General features: G+C 42.7%; 1 protein-coding gene across 1 annotated transcript; it reads left to right on the forward strand.

Annotated features, from left to right (window-relative positions):
- The first annotated feature begins 10,194 nt into the window (after window positions 1-10,194).
- LOC112550813 (growth-regulated alpha protein-like) lies at window positions 10,195-12,426 on the forward strand. The gene is made up of 4 exons (XM_025207889.1): window positions 10,195-10,714; window positions 10,895-11,021; window positions 11,119-11,199; window positions 11,560-12,426. Exons 1-4 carry the CDS (start codon window positions 10,594-10,596, stop codon window positions 11,594-11,596), a joined length of 366 nt encoding a protein of 121 aa, XP_025063674.1. The 5' UTR covers window positions 10,195-10,593; the 3' UTR covers window positions 11,597-12,426.
- Window positions 12,427-14,503: the final 2,077 nt, after the last annotated feature.

Consider the following 14,503-nt stretch of genomic DNA (forward strand, 5'->3'; position numbering starts at 1 on the left):
TCCTGCCATGTTCCCACTCAGGCTTAAATTTGGCACTGGGCTTTCCACCACTACCACTCGCCCTCCTCTCTCTCTATATAGCAAGGCTGGAGTTACTTAACAGTTGCAGCCACCAAGCAACCTGCTTGAATCAGAGAGAGGAAACAGGAGTGATCTGAGCTCACAATGGTTAGCGAGGTGGTGGTGCTGGCATTGCTGGCCGCGTAGCGGTGCGCTGCTGCCGTGGACAGCATCTCTCTGTTGCTCTCTCTGGCTGCCAGACACTTTAAAAAACCATCTAACACCCCCCAAATTTGTATTTGCAAAATACTTCTCTCTTGGATTTCAAGATGGTGAATATGTCACCTGTTGCAAGGCAGGACATGCTAGCAGGGGGACGCGAAAAGCTTTAGCTTCTTTCCACCTACAAATTCTCTTTCCTTGCTCCAGTTAAAGTATTCATATTGATATTTGCTGACATTTCTCACTTGCAATTAGTGCTACACACGCTCGATTTCCATCTCACTGGTACAAATGCATTGAAACACTAAATCGTAACATATCCAAGAGGATGAAACCTACCACTAAACACAGCAACTCAGAGAGGCTTAATTCAACCTGCTGCCCTTTGACTGTTGACAATATAACAGTGACCCTTGTTCAATATGATCTAAATTCTTCCCGCTCAGGTGTGTTCATGGACTGTGGCCGATGTCCTTAGACCAACACGGCTACAACCTACACCCCTGTTCATGGACCGTGGGCATTATTTGTGCACTCATCTGCAGAACAAAACGACTGGATTGCAGGATTTAAAAATATAGACATTTTCCCTCCCAGCAGCTCTTGTAAAAGCCATCTTTGCCTCCTGCTTTGTATTAAAAGTTTGAGCCACACTGCATCTCACTCGTAACATCTAATTTAATCATATTAGAGTATCGGTCCGAAAAGAGGATCCAGATACTGTCTGAACCCTAGAGCCAAGACAGTGGCAGCGATTCTTAAGCCACTTAGGAAACTTGTGACTAAATGGAGGATTGTGTCTCTTTTTATGATGGCCTTTTTAAAAAAGGAAATTGCTCATGCCTCCAATTGGAATGAATGGTATTAAAAGCCAGACATCAGCTGTAAACTCTATGAGCAGAAGTTTCACCAGTAAAGCCAAAGGATTCAGGTCAGCAAGAACCAGCAAACTGGGGATGCAGTTAACGTTACACATGTGCGTGGTCAGAGTGAGGCTGAGGAAGCTGTTCACACGTGCACGTCTGCATGATCAGTGGTGGAAGTCACGCTCTCAGCCTGGCCCTTCCAGGGCTCGACTGTGACACACTTGTGCTGCAATCAGACACGTTTGCAGTTTCTCTCTCTGCTGTCCTGTCCCTGCGAATGAGTAAAGCTCTCGAGCAAATCCGTATGGCACCTTCATCAGAACTGTATTTATTTTTGAATATTTAAAGTGTTTAAGATAAAGGAGAGTCTTTGGTAGGAAACCATGCTGTGGAGATTGCCTGAGCTGGGTGTTTTCTTTTCACTTTCAGAAATCTCTGAAGTGAAGAGAGCTGCTTCTAAGATGACACATTTCAAACAAAGCCCTTGAGTATAAAGCATTTTTCTTGAGATGCTCTTTTTAATTTATATTATATCCTGGTAAAATTGATATGAAACAAATTCTGATATAAGCTACCTGCTTCTTCTCATGCTGGTCTTCAGTTCTCCTGTGCAGTTTGTATTACACGTGTATTTTGTGGTGATGAATGATGAACCTGAAGCTCATACTAAACCCAACTAAATACTACACCTTGCATTTTGAGATGTAAGCATTCATTGTCAATAAAAGGGATTTGTGAAAACAATCTTTTCCCTTTTTTAAATAATTACAGCTTTTGTATATTGTATGTACACACACACACATGTACACCTGTATTGCAGGGACACCAAAATAATCTTTCCCGAGATGATTTGGTGGCCTAGGTGGTGTGTTGCATGGGAGAACAGATGTAATCTGAGATGCTCCCAATCGAACAGAGCATTACTTGAGAACTGAAGCAGCAAAGCACTTAAGCACATTTAAATCTCACTGGCTTCAACACAAGGATTCAAATACACAGAGCTCGAAACTCACAGACGTTCAGCTGACCACAGCTAATTAACCTAGCTGACAGCCTAAGAGCAGGAGCGATGTGATTTATGTCACCTCCTCTTTACAGAACTCAGTTATAAGGTGGCAGAGGGGAAAACACGGAGCTGCCCAAAACCTGGAATTGCCCATTTCACCGGCAATTTTGACACTTTGGAAACAGAAATGAAGAAGCATTTTCAAAACGATCTGTGCAGCCATTTCCAAAATGTCATCTCATTAACATTTGCAGTTTCCTTTCAAAGCAAAGTTTATGTTTTAAATCTGACATTGTCTGTCGGTTCATGTGGCAGAAATGCTGGTGCATCAGGAACTGCCAAGTCTCGTCATGAAGACAGGCCACGTGATGGACCGACAGATCACCCACAAGACTCTAGTCCAGTGCATATTCAGTATTGCCAACTCTCAGGATTGTCTGGTGTTGTTCTTAAAGTCTGTGCTTCAGGAATGTGAAAAACTTTAGGTTTTTTGTATATATATGTTTATATTTACATACGTATATACAAGAAAGAGCAAAGTTTTTCACATTCCCGAAGCACAGACTTTAAGAACAACACCAAAAATCACGAGAGTTGGCAATACTGACATTTCTATTCAGTTGCATTGTTTAAACCATGAAGGGCAGCTGTTCTCAGTGCTGCTTGAAACATTTTATCTTATTTTCTAGGTCTAAGCATCTCCTGTTTGACATACCGATGCTTTACAAATAAATAACAATATGTCCAGAGCCTCTGGGCAGTTAGGTGCCTAACTCGCCCCAAGGGGAATGACTTTCCAACATCCTTTTGAGGATCTGAGTTACCAGACAGAGGTGAAGCCACATTTACTATCCTAGAAAAATGGTTGCAAGCAAAAATAATATGGAATGATTGCAAAAAAAAAGCAGCTTTTCAAAACATAATACTCCACTGCACGTGCTTCTCCCGGGGGGGAGGATGAAAGAACAAACAACACATGGCAGATTTTAATCAGGCTGCTTACTGCACTACTCAACAGTGCTCAGCTGAGACTAGTAGTCTGCACCCTACTCCCGTTACTGCTTTTACTCCTGTTGGACATGCAGCAATCCCAGCCTTTGTGGCTTATCCCCACACTCCTTTGATGCACTGCCTCTGAGGCAGAAGAGTTTGCCAGCATCATAAGGAGGTCTAGTGGCCTGAGCCAGCATCTTCAGAAGTGCAACTTAAGACTTCTTCATCAGGTCATAGCCTCGTGGCCTCAGTTTTCCTCCCTGTAAAATGGACGCAACTCTCTCTTAGGGTAGTTTATGGATTCTGTTAAGATCTGCAGCATCTCTTCAAATCAAAGTTCCCTACAGAGCAATGCAACCATCAGTGCTAATAGGCAATTCTCAGCAAACTGAAAGCCGCTGAAGTGGTTGCACTAGCATGCAATGATCTGTGTAGCATACAAGCATTAGCGCACTGCAGCACTGTCTTTATGGCTCATACTCCTCTTACCAGGGTTGGGTATGGGGGGTGTTTTTGGGTTTTTTACTCCTTTGAATATTTCTGATAACACATGACTAATAGGAACGTAATAACCACCAGCCTGTGCAAACCTACTGAAAATGTTGTAATGAGAAAATAAAACCCCCTCACCCTTCTCACAATGATGGCAAGTTCACACGTTTCAATCACAAGTACACACGGAAGATTGCCAGGTGGCTGCAAAATACAACTGTAGGCCTTTAAAGGGAACTTAACTACCGAACTCCAAAACTGCAATCCTGAAAACCCCTGCTCGGCTGTTGCCTAATGCTAGATCCTTTTGGAGCCCATTTTGCAGTGCCTGAGACATTCCTGTAACTAGCTGTTATTTACTTTTTTCCCTTTGGCATTTATTTCTAGTTCAGTACTAAGAGCTGGTTTGGTGCGAGCTCTCTCTCATAACGTTATAATGCCAGGGAGAAAGTCAAGCTTGTAGCTCCTTCCACGCCCGCTCGTAAAACCAGCGGGTTCCCTTTATCATGGACCTTCAAGGGGGAGGCAGGAAAGGATTGCAGCATTGCAGGGGTGGACGTTTGGGGCCTCTTTCATGGGAATGGAGTTACCCAAAGATGGTCTTTTCTGGACTTGCATAAGGAAAGGACATTCTGGCATCTACTTTTGAATTTTCCTGGGATTTCTACTTTCCTGGCCACACTATTAAATAGATAGTGACCAGCAAATCAAGCCATGAGCTTTTGTGTGTCTTTACAGTGTGTTAAAATCTAGCTGAACATTGAATGGAAAGATACAGTGCATACTCTGAGAATTGAGGAAACAAAGGGGAAAACGGATATGGAAAGGGGAACAAGTCTGCTTGGTTTATCAATCATAAGGTATAAGATATGCATCTTTCTCTAAATAATAGTTAATATTGTCTGCTGGAAAACCCGTGAACCAGCAGTGACCGAGGAAGTTTAACCGTCTGAAGTGTTAACCATAACAATATAGGTGCTAAACCTAAAGAATGATTGCCAAGAAAGAAAGATATTTTAGAAACGCCCCATTCGTAACTAAAATGTCTGGCTCCATTATATAATCTACTGGAATTTCTATTTCTGAGATTTCAGTAGAAAAATAGTACGTGAATGCAAACAGAGGCTACACGCTGTCCTAGGGGGTGAGGTGGGTGGATGGGAGAGCAAAGTTAAATGAGAACTTCTCATAGCAGGAAGAAAGAGGAAAGCTTGAAAGAAGCATCCATATAATGTGAAGCAGGTTTCAGAAGCTAAATAAAACGTGGCTGATGCCACTGCACAAAAGAGAGAAGAACAAGGACTCCAGGAAGTGGTGTTAATGATCAATTCATTTCTGATGTTCCAGTCTGGTATTGACAGACAGTGCCGAAGTTGGTTTTCAGGTGTGAGAAATTTTCTGCTCAGCCATTAACCATCACCATGCCCTGCTCTACAAGAGTAGGCTGTTCGTTATAGTGCCTTGTCCAAGTTCTCAGTCAGGCACGTACATTCACATCATTCCCTCGGGTATATCAGATACATAAAGTGCTCCTAAGTACCTGCTCTACAACCCTGAATAGTGTTTCTGTGCAATTATACAGTTGCCAAATTTCAGACAAAGCGATCCCTCTGTTGCATTTATGCATGTTAGCCACAGTTGCAAAGCGCAGTGGCATTTTGCATGGAGAAAGATGATATTTTAAAGCAGATGAAATGGATTGGGGACTATTAAATAAAGTCGGGGGAGGAGGGGGGAAGTTTTTCGCGTCTCCTGACCAGCATTTGGTTTAGGTACTGCAGGCATAAAACGATAAGTAGCTGGCAAATACAGCAAAATATTTACAACAAAGGTAATGTATCATAATGTACTCTTCTTCCAGACCCATTGAACTGGTCTCTTGGAAGCTGACAGGTAGAGGGGCTAATCAAGATGAAATCATTCATAATGACTTCTGATAACCTCTAGCTTTGAACGCAGATACTCACAGTGCAGGTGGAAGTGTCAGTCTGAAGCGGGTTGCAAGGAAAGGAGATATCCCCTCATTTAAAAGCCCACCGAGGCTCTGCACAAGACGGCAGGCTGCACCCCTGGCTAGGAAGCAACTGAAAATAAATGATATGCTGCTAAAATGGAATAATCACTGCTAAAACAGTTCTAACTGTGCCCATCCTCTGAGGAAGGGAGGGAGGAAGGAAGACATTTCCGTACAAGGACTTTTGGATGTGGGAAGGCCAAGGGGTGCTCTACTGGTCCAAAACTAGGCAACACAGATGCCACCCTGCTACAAATGGTTGAAATGCTGCTGCAAAATCATAATGTGTAATATGATGCGTGACTGAGTGGCAGTGCTGGATGCGTGCAGACCTAGGAAATAAAGGATAGATGCATGTGCACACGCAAGCACACACACACACACACACACACACACACACTTGCAGTTATGGTGTGGAGGGCCACCTTCCATGAGCTCCAGCCCCTGTGGTCACAGCTCATAGTGCTTCCCACATCCTTAGAGCCCCTGTAGGAATCAGCCTGTGGGTGCCTTGCCTCTCCTTCTGTGGCTGGCTCAGTTTGGGATGGGGAGGGGGGTGTTAGAGACGGGAAGTGGCTTGCAAGAGCTGGAAGTCATGAACAGGGAATTGTGGGATAGCTGCTGGCAGCCTCCCTCCGCATGCAGCCTGCAGCACCCAGGCCACTGCCAAGCAGGGGCATCAAGCACAGGGGTTTTCACTGTGGCCGAGCAGCGGGTATGGGCTTAAGGTCAGAGACAGGGGCACTGAGCAGTGCACACCTGTGGGACTGAGGGAAGCCTACCCTGAGGATCAGCCAATCAGGAATGCTACAAGATGCAGGTAGAGCTGCTCCCCTGCCCATGCACACATACCCGCTGGTGTGCAAATGATGCCAGGTTGCTGAGGAGTGGAGGAAGTCCCGGGGGCCCAGCAGCTCTGTGAGCTGTGGGTCATTCTGCCATTATGCCCCACAGCCTGGCAGAGGGAGAAGGGAACCCTCTTCCACCATCATGCCTTGAAAAAAGGGGAAGGAGGAGAATCCCATGAAGAACCAGAATTGATACGGGGTCAAGGGCCAGGTGGACTGGACGGCAGACTGCAAGGTCTGAAGGGGGAAAACAAAGGTGCATGCGCAGCCAGCAGCCAGTCGGGCACAAATGGGGAGATAACAGGTACCCTCCCACCCCACAGCAAACGGCAGTGGGCTGACTCAAGCCCCCACCAAAACTCCTGGAAACTTTGCCTCTAGGGCCCAATGTTGGGGTCCAGTTTCATTTACATTGTGATGGTGACTTACAGTTCCCTGCTCCACTAAAAAAGAGGTGAAATGCTTTCAGCCTGTAAGTGGTTAGGAGCTGAGAAGCAGAGCAAAGAATAGGTAGTGCACAAAGGCTTCTCTCGCCAAAATCATACTTTATCATGTCTGGTGGGGCTGCAGCTCTCTGCACTATTTTAAATGTCAGCAAAACAATACTCCAGCGAGCTGTAAACAGCAACCCAGCACTTTGGCAGAGGGAGGCAACCTATAAGCTGAAGCTTTAAATGCTCAAGCAAATCCCAGGGTGCAACAAGATCTGTTGAAAGGGTTGGCAGTCTCCAACCACAGAAAAGACCTGTGGAGATCTGAAGCCAAGTGTCTATGCATTTGTGGCACAAGTGAAGACCCCAGTGCAGCATAGCTTGTGTTCCTTTCTTCTGCACTTTCTTGTGAGCAGGACCCTGCTCTGGCCGTGTGCTTTTTGTGTTTAAATCCTTTCCTATTACATCAACAAGCTTCTCTTTCACATTGTCCACTCATCTCTGACTCTAGTGTCTGAAGATCACAGCACATACAAAGAAAGACCACAGGCGTCTTCAGTTGTGAAGACTCAGAGATCATTACTGACTGTAAAGCACAGTGCTCTCTCTCCCTTTAGCCTGTGGCTGCCTGAGACAAGGTATTAACACAAACTACGCCCCCTGCCAGTAAAAGTGCCAAGATTCCTAGCGTTTTTTTATATACAGATCAGCCCACATTACTAAGTAACACATGGGGATAAAAACAAAGTGCATATTATACTCTGCTGGTAACTAGGCTGCCCCAAACCTGTTATGCATCCTGATCCCTGTGTTCCAGTTTCTTACCATACAAGTGTTGCACCCTCCCATGCTCGATGTACCTGGCTCTCCTTCTTGACGAGTGTTGCGCGTCTCGTCTCGTTCTGTTATCTTGCACCAGCTTTGGGTATGCACGTTCCAGCTGAAGCTTGCCTAAACAGTTCATACATCGGTCACTGCTCCAGTGAAGCCTACATTGGCCAATGCTTCAGCAAAGCCCTGATGAGAGCAGGATGTGTGTTGATCAATGCTTGCTCTAACTAGCCCTCCAGCAGGATATAACCTGTGTTTGAAGAGCTTGTTTTCGAGGTTCTAGCGTCTCTGAATTCTCACCACCTAGAGAACTACCTAGTGCATCTTCCTGAACAAGGCAAAAGTTTAATTGAAAGAAGAATGCTGGATCTTGCATGTCTAAAAAAGAATTTATAATCCTGAGGTTCGGCTAAAGCAGGTGAACAGTAAAAGATCATGGACGTTAATGAGACCAGGCTAGGATTTGAGCCTACACACCAATCCAAAAGCTTCAGGGTTGGGCCGTGCTACGTATATTCAATGGGTTTATGGAACGATTGCTGGAGTATGGCAATGCTGTCTGCTTTAGCTTTTCTATTGTGGCTATTATTATTTTGACATGTAAAAGAAGTCTACAGAGCCACGTGTAGAATGGAGCATCTTAATATGCAATTTGGTGTGGCACTGAGCCCACAAAAACTGGCTGCCGGGTTTTGGGCAATGAGAAAGGGAAGATGCTCTTTCAAGATGGCACTGCATTTTCATAATGTGATTCATGAATGTAAGACACATTCTTTATTTCTCTCGCGTTACTGCCATGATCATAAACTGTAGGCAACACCAAAATGTATGCCCAGCATTCCTGTGGCAACACATATGCTGCTGAGCACAAAGGCAGGACCTAAGCCATCCATGTTAGGGAATCAGACAGTTAGTAGGGGAGTGAACGAGCAGTTGTCAAACAAAACCCTGAGCAAAGTAGACAGCTAGAACAGTTTTCCCGCAGCAATTTATGTGATTTTATACTTGGCCCGGCCCTCTGAACTTCTGCTCAACGGTGAGTCAGCAGCTTGAAGATTTTTTGTTGGGTTTTTTTTTGCTTGTCAAAGCAAAACTCTAGACTACGGACTTCAAAGGGCTTTGGATCAGGACTGTGCTGAGAAATATTTCCAGGATTTGCAGAATTAATCTGTAGCAAATGCAGCTTGCCAGAAAAGGGTTCTTCATTTGACAAGTTTATTTTTCCCTCACCAGCAGTCTCAATGTAAATACATCGCGTGTAGCAGCCAAGTACAACCCCTTGCTTTGGTGCAAGTGCACCTGCTAATCTAATGGTTTGAGCTGGAGCATGGATGATGCTTATTAGATTTCAAATAATATTTGCCTAAGCGACTGTCTCAAGTATTGTCGGGTAGTCCATTTTTAAATTAGAATGATACAGAAAATGAAATTTCAGCCTATGGCAGCTGTCTTACTCATACACACCGTGACTAACAGCTCATTACTTTTTCATGAGTTTCCTAAGTAAGAAGGCTGCAGCTCTGAGTTTGTTACAGTGGGAGCAGTACCAGCACTATTGTATTACATGCCAATTATGATGGCAACCATGAGTGACAGTTGTTACAGTCACATACAATGGTTTAAAAACCATTTGGAGCACATAGGAGTCTTTGGTTTTCTACAGGCCGCGTCAAGACTCCTCTTTGCTCTCCTGGACACAGCAGCATTTAGAGCTTGGTGCTAAACACCGAAAGGAAGCTCATGACCTCTTTTCCCCAAGTCATCAGGCCCTAGACTCTCCCTGCTCCTTTTCCCATTGGACTTTCGTTATCTTTCTCCATCCCTTGGGGACTTAAATCTTCCGTGACACACATACTGAAGTGGAATGACTCCAGAACCAAGAGCAGTCTCATTTTCTGGATTCATTCCTCCGTGCTCCAATATGTTCTCCTCTGAGTCTGAATAGCATCCCTGCAGGAGCTGTAGAAATCAGTTATGTGACATTAACACATCTGAAACTTGTTTAATGTATTTTTAGGTTTTTCTAAACCAATTTTGGGGTCTGAAGTAAAGAACAGGAGCCATGCAAAGAGCCAGCTCTCTTTAGACACTCTATAGCAGGCAAACTGAGTTATGCTAAGGCTCTTAGCAAGGGTCCAGGCCTTCACGGAACTAAGCAATAAAAATGAACAGAGCGCCTTACAAGGCATTGGAAGAAGTTCTGTAATTGGAGTATTATAGGTGAGCAATGTATAGTACTTTCCCTATAAGGAAAGATAACCAAAAGTAGGATAAGATTGGTGTACTATGTGAGGCATTTGAGCCAAGGGATTAGACAATTATTAGTACAAAACTATAAAATGAGCTAATACAAAGCAATGTGTGCAAGCATGCGGTGGTTCTGGGAAGACAGACAGCTGCTGCATCCTCCGCTGGACTCTGGAAGATGCCAAACATCACACTCCCGGCAGAAGACCTGAGGCTCAGTACCCCCAACGATTACTGCTGAGAAATGGATAGATTTGTCAGGTTGTATTACAAGGAAACCTGTAATATTGTCTAGGGGTTACTAATAAAGTTTACTTGATACCATATTGGATGAGGGGCTGTGTCAATCCTTGGGGGTCTCTGGCAAAAAGAATCCTATTGGTAACAAAGTGCATCATGGATCATTGGTAATCTGAAGACCACAAATTTGGAAACCACTAGCCTAATCTTTAGACACTATTGCCTAATCTCGCCCTATACTGGAAATACATTTAAAATATGTTTTTCCATTAAATGAACACCTATTTGATAAAAATAAAATATTCCACTTTACCGTATTTGACATTTCTGCAGGTGTAAATTTAGCATCGGACGTCAGTACATTCATAACATATTTAAGCTGTTGGCTCTGTGGTCTACCAGCATGAGCTTTAGATTTGTCAACACAAAGAGTCTTGCTCAGAGGAGGAAGAAAGATCTCACAGAAGGGATGGAATGCAAGCTAATTCTTATACTTGCCTTCATCACTCTAACTGCTTCATACAGTAGGTTTCTTTGCTTTGTTTTCATATTTTAATTGACTGCTACAGAGCAGATAACCAAAAAACATAACCTAAGCAAATATTTGAAACTTAAGCCAAGATGGATTTCAACTTGTTTAGGGACTTGATGGGCTTACCAAAGAAGCCGCATTAACTGATGCAGCTATTGTTCTGTATTTACAGGAATAAATATGAAAGGTGGAAGATGCCTGTGCCTTCAGACTATGGATAAAATTGTGTTTGGTCACACACAAGTCAAAACCGTAGAAATCTTCCCTGCATCTACCTCTTGTGAAAATGTGGAAATAATGTACGATTCAGGTTTACTATAACTGAAAATACATTTTATGATCAAAGGTTCTAAACATTATTCTAAAAGGCTTTTTTTTTTTTAATGATTCTTCCAGTGTAAGTTTGAAAACTGGCAGACAAATATGCCTGGATCCTGAAGCAATGCATATTAAAACAATCTTCCAGCAGCTCATCAGGTAAGATTACTCCATCTTCTGTAACTGAGCTTTAGAGTTCCTTGTTTTGTGTCCAAAGTTTTACAGAAATAATATGCATATACCATGACAGTTTAGGGTCAGGGTATTATTACGGCACGTAAGAACCGTAGACATGTATAAGACCACATGGCTTGGAGAGAGAAAGAGAGAGAAAGAGAGACTGTCTGTGCGTGTGTGGACTCCAACCAAAGTTTGCATACTCAGAGTGAGAATACTGGGATGGGAGAAGGCAATGCAAAGATTGCAATTTTAGCTCTAGGGTTTTGCACAGGATAGTCTGTTACCAGTCAGGTCAAAACTGTTCTTTAGACTATTAAGAGTTACTCTTTTCTTTTACAGGAAGAAGGGAAAGAAAAATAATAAACCCAGCATCTGATTTTTCATCAAGAAAACGAACACAGAGAGCAAAAGCAGAGGAGTCTTTCCTAAATTAAAGCTGTGATTCAAAATGTGCAAGTAAGCCTTCGGCTGACACAGATAGATAGATAGATAAATACTATCTATCTACACATCTATCTATATATCTATATATACACACACATTTATCTACATCTTTAAAGGACAGTAGTATGCTGCAAATCACCCTTTAATGTTTAAGGGGGCTTGTTCATTAAAGAACCAAATACTGCATTTTTATTTTCTGTAACATGAGTTTTACTACAGAATATAATAAATATGAAAGCATCTTCCTGTCTGCTTTCTGTTCTTTTAGAGAAAGTTAACATCTATAAAAAAGGGTAATGGACACTTTCTGTTGACAAGCTCTGGAATGATTTAAATTAGCTGGACTTTCCAAAATATTTTTTTTAAAACTTGGGGGAATAATACCTAAGAAATCATTCAAGTGCGATGAAGGTGCCTATAGTTTCATTGACAAAGTCAAAAGGAAGAGGCTGAACACCGACAGGCAGGAATTAGCTACTGTGTGTGTGGTCAGTGACCCTGTACACGGTGTTTATACAATGGCTTTAGCTAGCTTAGTGGAAGATAATGAAGCCCAAGCCGTCCGAGCAGTACCAGTATTGGGAGGCATGAGCAGCTCCTTCGTGTTCTTTATCAGTTGCAGGGATGCATGCAATTGTTCTGTATCTTACTCTTACTACAGGAAGAACCCTTAGTACCCCCATGATGTTTTGCATAAAATTAATTTTTTGCTAATAACCTGGACTCCAGAATAAGTATCAAGTCGGGAGGAGTCAAGTAAGAGTCCATGTCCTCCCCTTCACAACTGACTAGCTGTCCTATCATTTAAAACAAAGTTAAGCAGGAGATTTAAAATGGTGGAAGAAAGGCATTAAAATGATTCTACCACGGCTAAACTATGCCTTTTCCAGTTCTCTTTCCAAGAAAGCTGAATTTGTACGGGCTGAATTTAACCACCTGCCAACGCAGCAACAGCTGCTGGCAAATGCTATAAATGATGTAAGATTTCACCAGCTCTAAATTTTAATGCAAATATATTCTTAAAGGACAATTCTGCATTTATAAAAAGCATAGGCCTTGAAGAGGCTTCCTGAGCCAAAGTCAGTGAAATACCAAGAACTTATGGCCTGTAACATGCCATAAGGTGAAGCAAGGGAAAAGAAGAGGGTACTGCCAATGTCTTGCTACTGCAGTAGCAAGGAAGTAATTGGTTAATATGTACTTTACTTACTAGCGATGAGAAAAATAAAAAACAGTATACACCACTGCCTGTATGCAGAATAGTTGTACTACGTGCACCATCTAGTGGCAGGACTGCATAGGTCTAGATTACTATGATTAAAATCTTCCAGGTCTCTTATTTCCATACTGAGTTGGATAACATTTATTAAGAGACATTTTTAAGCCAGATTCATAATTGTGTTTGGAGCCTGCAACAGTTTCACAGCCAAATGTTGTTTGAAAATAAAGACAATGGGAACCACCTGAACTGGGTGGTATTGTTCTGCAGGAAAACAGGACATCAGACTGCTAGGGGAAAAGTCAATGTATTGAATTGTAAATGGCCTTAATATAAGCTGCAAGAGTGTTTTTCTACTTTGAAATGTAACTATAAAAGGCAATACAAGTGTCTGCATTTATATTTCAAATGCTCTCACTACAAGTTAGCAAAATTTTAACTGGTGGCTGAATTGAAGAAGAGTAGACTCTTCCCTTCTCTCACTTCACCACCGGTAGAAAGAAAAAGCGCTGCAGGTCAGACTGGGTCCTCAATTATACATGTACAAACCTATGGCCTTCAATGGAATTGATCATGTGCAACTAAATTGGAACCTGAGTAGACCAGACTAGCCCTTAGAAAATAAAGAAGTGACAATGTACCTCGCAAAACTGAAGCAAGCATTTCACTGGTGCAAGTATCCTACACAACCTTACCAAACATCCTGAACATCAGGGCTAGGGACAGAAATTACTCATAAACTCATGTAAGTGACCAGAAACTGGTTCACATCTGTAACACGAGAGCAGTTCAGTGCACATAAACCGCTTTCAAGATGGCTGCAACTGGTTTAAGATAAACCTAGATGGATGTTGAATCAGACTTAACTGATTTAGGTTAAAGCAGTTTACTGAACTTGACCCAAATCCCCTCCAGATTCAAGTTAACTCAGAGTCCCCCAGCTCCCAGGATGCTTTGCACCTCTCCTGCAAATTAGTCCCTCCCCTCGCAGGTGGGCAGGCTAGCCTTGGCTTAAGCTGTCTGCTTCAGCCAAGCAGAGAAGTGTGCTCTGGTGCCCCCGCCCCTGGATTCTGGCCTGGACCACTGCAGGCATGTGGCTGCATTTCTGGAATCAAAAGTGAATGTCTGTTCACTGCTTATCTGTTCAACCTACACAACTTAGACTAACCTGAGAAGATTGGATCGATTCAGCCTTGGGTTTTTTGACTGTCTGGACTTAGCTCAGATGTTTCCAGGCATTAATCTTGACATATGCTTGCAGTAAATAGGATTGAATGAGATCTGCTGTTACTGTTGTCTAAGGAGAAATATCTGTAAGGCCAACGAAATAGTACGTAACTGTACCTTTTGAAGGCTTTAGGAAATATCTTTGATATTATACTAGGAATAAATTTAAAATAGATGACTTATATCAGAAATAATATACAAAGACCCTCACATCAAAAAGATCTGAATGTTCTTACTTTCACTTCCACAATGTCACCGACTGATTATTAAAGGATGTTCAATTGTCCAATAGCTCATAAAGGTGTTTGGGAAACCAAAAAGTCAATTTTGTCAAGAGAAGCATCAAAAGAGGAGAAACTTTTCCATAAAAATTGAAACTTAAAAGGTAACAAA

The sequence above is a fragment of the Alligator sinensis genome, unplaced genomic scaffold, assembly GCF_000455745.1.
Source record: "Alligator sinensis unplaced genomic scaffold, ASM45574v1 scaffold741_1, whole genome shotgun sequence".
NCBI lineage: Eukaryota > Metazoa > Chordata > Crocodylia > Alligatoridae > Alligator > Alligator sinensis.

Bases quoted from the DNA above. Each gene is read 5' to 3' on its own strand.
- LOC112550813 (XM_025207889.1), top strand. From the start codon at position 10,594: ATGAGCTTTAGATTTGTCAACACAAAGAGTCTTGCTCAGAGGAGGAAG. The intron at 11,022-11,118 runs GTACGATTCAGG...TGATTCTTCCAG, and splicing joins TGTGAAAATGTGGAAATAAT to TGTAAGTTTGAAAACTGGCA. The intron at 11,200-11,559 runs GTAAGATTACTC...TTTCTTTTACAG, and splicing joins ATCTTCCAGCAGCTCATCAG to GAAGAAGGGAAAGAAAAATA.